Source organism: Austrofundulus limnaeus, unplaced genomic scaffold, assembly GCF_001266775.1.
Source record: "Austrofundulus limnaeus strain Quisiro unplaced genomic scaffold, Austrofundulus_limnaeus-1.0 Scaffold86, whole genome shotgun sequence".
NCBI lineage: Eukaryota > Metazoa > Chordata > Actinopteri > Cyprinodontiformes > Rivulidae > Austrofundulus > Austrofundulus limnaeus.
The window spans coordinates 657647-662715 of NW_013952488.1; the positions used below are offsets into that span (position 1 = coordinate 657647).

The following is a 5069-nucleotide window of genomic DNA, read 5'->3' on the forward strand; positions in this document are numbered from 1 at the left end:
TATATATATATGTCTTCACTGAACCTAAAATACTTCACTGAACCGAAATACTGTACATTAAACTGTGACTTTGCTCAGGTTTGAAAAGGTTTTACTCCTCTGGTGAGGAATCGGTTGGACGGAGCTCACATGAGGAGGACTTGGCTCCGTTGGTCTTAAATGGGGAAACCCGGACAGGTGGGGGTAGAACCTCATCTCGAGGGGAGGACCAGTGGGTCCACTCTGACAACTGGGTTATGTCCTCCGCTTGGGACATGCAGCCGGACGGCTCAGGTGAAACAGGACGTAGATTAGAACATAGACTTTGGTTGAACATCTCAACGTGTGGGTCCCATTAGGACTACCAAGACCTCATTTATCTTTAGTTGGTAATAATATTGTTATGTTTTGAGCAGATTAAACTTGTCTATACTTTTAAATCAAATCAATAAATAGTAAAAAAAAATAGTTTTGCAGTATTGTATGTGGATTTGATAGAATATGTAGTGCTTTCATCAGAGATGATTGGCTATAAATAGGGACGCACCGATATGTAAATTTCAGCCGGTATCGATATCTGATATATTTATTGCTGTTATGGTCGATAACTGATATTTACCGAAATTACACAAACACTCTAATTATATTATACATATACGTACAAACACAYTTGGGTCTTTTTTTTGATACCGTAAATAAACAACCAGACCTCTGACATGGCTCTACTTCAGTTATTCCTAGTTACGCAGTGTCAATATCACTATCACATGATCAAACAGATGCCACTCAACCAACTGTCTCCCCTCCCAAAACAGAAACACAAAGCTAAAAAGTGAGAAATCAATATCAGACGTTAATACCGGCCCAGTTTTACATATCAGACCGAAACGATATTCTAAAAAATGACCAATATCGGCCGATACCAATATTGATGCCGATAAATCGTGCATCCCTAGCAATAAACAAATAAAATGATAGAAAAATGCTAATATAATGAAAATGTCCACATTTTGAGAAGCCCATAGGTTGTGATGTTTTCAACCAAAGTTAGATGTTTTCCTAAGGTAGAACTTGCTGTATTATAAATGTGAATAATGAAATATTATCATACAAACGCATCATTAAATATCCCATGAGACAGAAATTGGAACATATTTTAAGACATTGTTTCCTTTCCCAAACAACAGAATATGTGTGGAGGGTCATATTCTTTAAAAACATAATGAAAATTTTTAGAAAATTATCATAATTTTAGGGTAATTTGGATTTTTAATGGAAGATTTTGAACATTCGGCATTGTACAACATTGATCAATAGAAGCAGGACAAATAATTCTGTTCAAAAATAGTTCAAATTTATTTCAAACATGTATAAATAAACTAAAATAATGTACCAAGATTTAAAAAAATGAAACGTATTTGAAACGGAGTGGGAAGAAGTACAAACTTAGTTAATCCCTCCTTCTCCAAAATTTACTAATATATAATGAATAGCACAGATAATTACTAGATTACACATTTTAATTTTACATTTCTTTCTAAATCCACCAAAAATACCTGTTCAAAAGTAAATCTGGTGTTTACATGAATTAACAAAATTAAATGTTTTGTGTTGCATCCAGCTGTCAGATTCTGGGTCAGCCAACTCTTAGAATTCTAAAAGATTTTGAGGAATTTGTTTTTTCTTCTTTTGTAGAGAACTTGTCTTCATCAAGAAGAGGCTTGTGTCTGCTTAAAACCCTGCTGTGTTGGCAGCTTGGAGGGAAAAAATGCTGCAAACATTATTTTAAGAGTAGGGCTTAGTTTTTGCTAAAATGTGTTTCTGATCTTCTAAACATTGGGATCAACCTTTTGTATGCGTGCTTTATATTTCTCAAATTTTAGAAAAATAACAAGCTAAAATGCTCGAACCTCAGACCACGCCACTCCATCTTGATTTTGACTTTTTTAAGTTTTACATCTCAAATACTCGACTCAGACGTGAAAAGCCTCCATTTGAGCTGCAGGGGTTTAAAAGTCTCATTGTCCTCCTGCTGTTAGCAGAAAAAGCTTCTTATTGTAGAAAAGATCCCCTTGAGATGTACCACTGCATGCTGGGTGTGAGTTAAGTGCTTTGAGCTGTGTGTGTGTTTTAGCTGCTTGAGGTGCTGCTCGGTCCCCTCTAGCCTTTAAGCATTGAACTGTCAATAGGTTTCCTGCTGTAACAACTAATATTGGCAGCAAATTTAGCTGAATATCAGGTTTTTTTTCTCACCTCTTGTCTCCTAACGTGTTTTATAATGCTGCCTCATGAAGAAAGAGGACGCCTCACTGCAGGTACAGTAGCTTTATGCATCGTCTTGTTAAAATGTAAAACTTTCACAGGTTCACCACATGAAACTGACCTGCTGTTCTTTAATAATGTTCAATCACTGGATGAACATCTACAATTGATTAACTTTTGGAGTCAACTCAATTCATGGCTAAACAGTATTGGCAAACAGCTATATACARTATATTAGTCAATTTTAGTGCATTTCTTTCAGATAAGAAGCAGATACTTGTGTTAATAGCTCATCAACCCCTTTGGACATTAGAGCCTCAAAAATCCATAAGTTTGCTCTGTACATCCATATACCTGCAAAATGACGTAAAATYCTTATAACTTACAGAAAATCCATACAACTTGACATGTATGATAGCTGAGCATTGTCTCAGTTAACAGACTATGTCTGTCCATCCGTTTTCTGCTGCTTATCCGGGGTCGGGTCGTGGGGGCAGCAGCCTAAGCAGAAAGACCCAGACTTCCCTCTCCCCAGCCACTTGGGCCAGCTCATCCGGGGGAATTCCAAGGCGTTCCCAGGCCAGCTGAGAGACATAGTCCCTCCAGCGTGTCCTGGGTCTTCCTCTGGGCCTCCTCCCAGTGGGACATGCCTGGAACACCTCACCAGGGAGGCGTCCAGGAGGCATCCTAACCAGATGCCCGAGCCACCTCAACTGGCTCCTCTTGATGTGGAGGAGTAGCGGCTCTACTCTGAGTGCCTCCTTACCGGATGACTGAGCTTCTCACCCTATTTCTAAAGGAGAGCCCAGACACCCTGCGAAGGAAACTCATTTCGGCCGCTTGTATCCGCGACCTCGTTCTTTCGGTCACTACCCAAAGCTCGTGACCGTAGATGAGGTTAGGAACATAGACTGATTGGTAAGTCGAGACTCCAAAAGGAGTCCTTGGAGGAACGCTATTAGGCGCGTAGACACAAACAACAGTCAGGACCTGTCCCCCCACCTGTAGGCGGAGGGAGGCTACCCTCTTGTTCACCGGTGTGAACCCCAACGTACAGGCACCGAGATGGGTGGCAATAAGTATGCCCACTCCGGCTCTGCGACTCAGCGTGGGCAACTCCAGAGTGGAAGAGTGTCCAACCCCTCTCGAGGAGACTGGTGCCTGAGCGGTGAGGTGAGTCCAACTATATCTAGTCGGAACCTCTCAACTTCACACACCAGCTCAGGCTCCTTCCCCACCAGAGAGGTGACATTCCACGTCCCTAGAGCCAGCTTCTGTAGCCGAGGATCAGATCACCAAGGTCCTCGCTTTTGACCACTGCCCAACACACATTGCACCTGAACCCTATGGCCCCTCCCACAGGTGGTGAGCCCATGGAAGGGGGGGACCCACTTCTCCTCTTCGGGCTGTGCCCGATCGGGCTCCATGAGCGAAAACCCGGCCACCAGGCGCTCACCAACGTGCCTCACCTCCAGGCCTGGCTCCAGAGTGGGGCCCTGGTGACCCGCGTCTGGGAAAGGGAACACTGAATCCATCCATCATATTCATCATACCGTTAACAGACTATGTATGTTCTTGAATTAAAACTTTGGCCTACAAGACAAAAGGTAATTTGCTTCTCTTCAAAGTTGTTTCATTAATTTACAAAACGTGATTATTTGACCAAATTTGATTGCATATTATTTGTTTGGATTCTGTCTGCACTGTTGCAGATTTAAATTTAGTTCACGTCATATTTAACTAGTGTCTTCAAAATCAACCTTTCAAAGTTGCAAAATGGGCGTTCCACATGGTCCCATTTTAGGACATTTTTCTTTCCTTTAAATTTCTTACTTGTACATTAATAATTTACCTAAAAATTGTATGATGCTATCATAGACGTGGCTACAAAGACTCTGCAACACCTAGCAGTATTAATAAAAATATGGTGTATTTTACATCATAAATCATGTCACAATTTTATTGGTGTTGTTATCAGGGGGACATTTTAGAGATTTTAATTTTCATCTTAAAAAAACATCTAACTGGAACTAGCTTTGCAATTAGCCTTTGGCAAGAACAGACTATGGACTTGTATCTTTTTGTTGTTGTTCTGAAACAAAAAAAATTGATAAATAAATAGATCTTTGTATTTAAGTTTTGATTCATTTCCCCTTGCACTTCTTGCAATCTGAAATTGAATAAATTTCRTTTTAACCCCTGAAATTTGAACGCACAGAGTTCGTGTTGGTTTGTGTTTCAGATCGTGGTGTTGGGCAGCCGGGTTAAAGCAAGATAATCCACCTCAGTTAAACCAGATTAAAGTCCTACAGGCTGTGAGATTACATAACTGACAGACGCAGCCAGACACTGAGACAAGCTTCTCAGACAGACGTGTGGACATGGACAGCAGTACTCTACAGTTAACAGTACAGGAAGGCAAGCAAAGTGCATAAAAGAATGAGAGTACTTCCTCACTGACATGGCAGAGTTAAAAATGGATGAGGCAGCACACTACAGCAGAGAGATGGTGTAATATTACATTCATTGTCATTTAACTGAAGAGAGTTTATAAACTGGAAGTTGTAAAAATTGGAAGTAAGTTGTGTTCCTCTTCAAATAAAACAGGAAGCTAGTTTCTTCTCTCTTGACTGTACAGTCCAGGGGTCTCATTTATAAAGGATTGCGTGGAAACCATACTAAAAGTGAACATACGGCCAAAAGGTGGAAATGGCATACGCCAAAAAATTATTCAGATTTATAAAACTGTGCGTACACATGTTTCTGCGCACCTTTCATTTATAAATCACAGCCGCACGTCAGAGTTTGCGCACGAGGTCCCGCCTCAG

The 5069-nt window shown here is 40.7% G+C and overlaps 1 protein-coding gene across 4 annotated transcripts in view; it reads left to right on the forward strand.

Annotated features, from left to right (window-relative positions):
• The first annotated feature begins 99 nt into the window (after positions 1-99).
• tpd52l1 (tpd52 like 1) overlaps positions 100-5069 on the forward strand; it is a 16250-nt gene continuing 11280 nt past the window's right edge. Inside the window, exons 1-2 of one of the 4 annotated variants that reach the window (XM_014011919.1) lie at positions 100-273; positions 2274-2294. In XM_014011919.1, the coding sequence (XP_013867373.1) occupies positions 237-273; positions 2274-2294 (58 nt within the window). In that variant the 5' untranslated portion in view covers positions 100-236. The remainder of the gene's footprint in view (positions 274-2273; positions 2295-5069) is intronic. The other 3 variants (XM_014011920.1, XM_014011921.1, XM_014011922.1) reach the window with 3 other exon arrangements.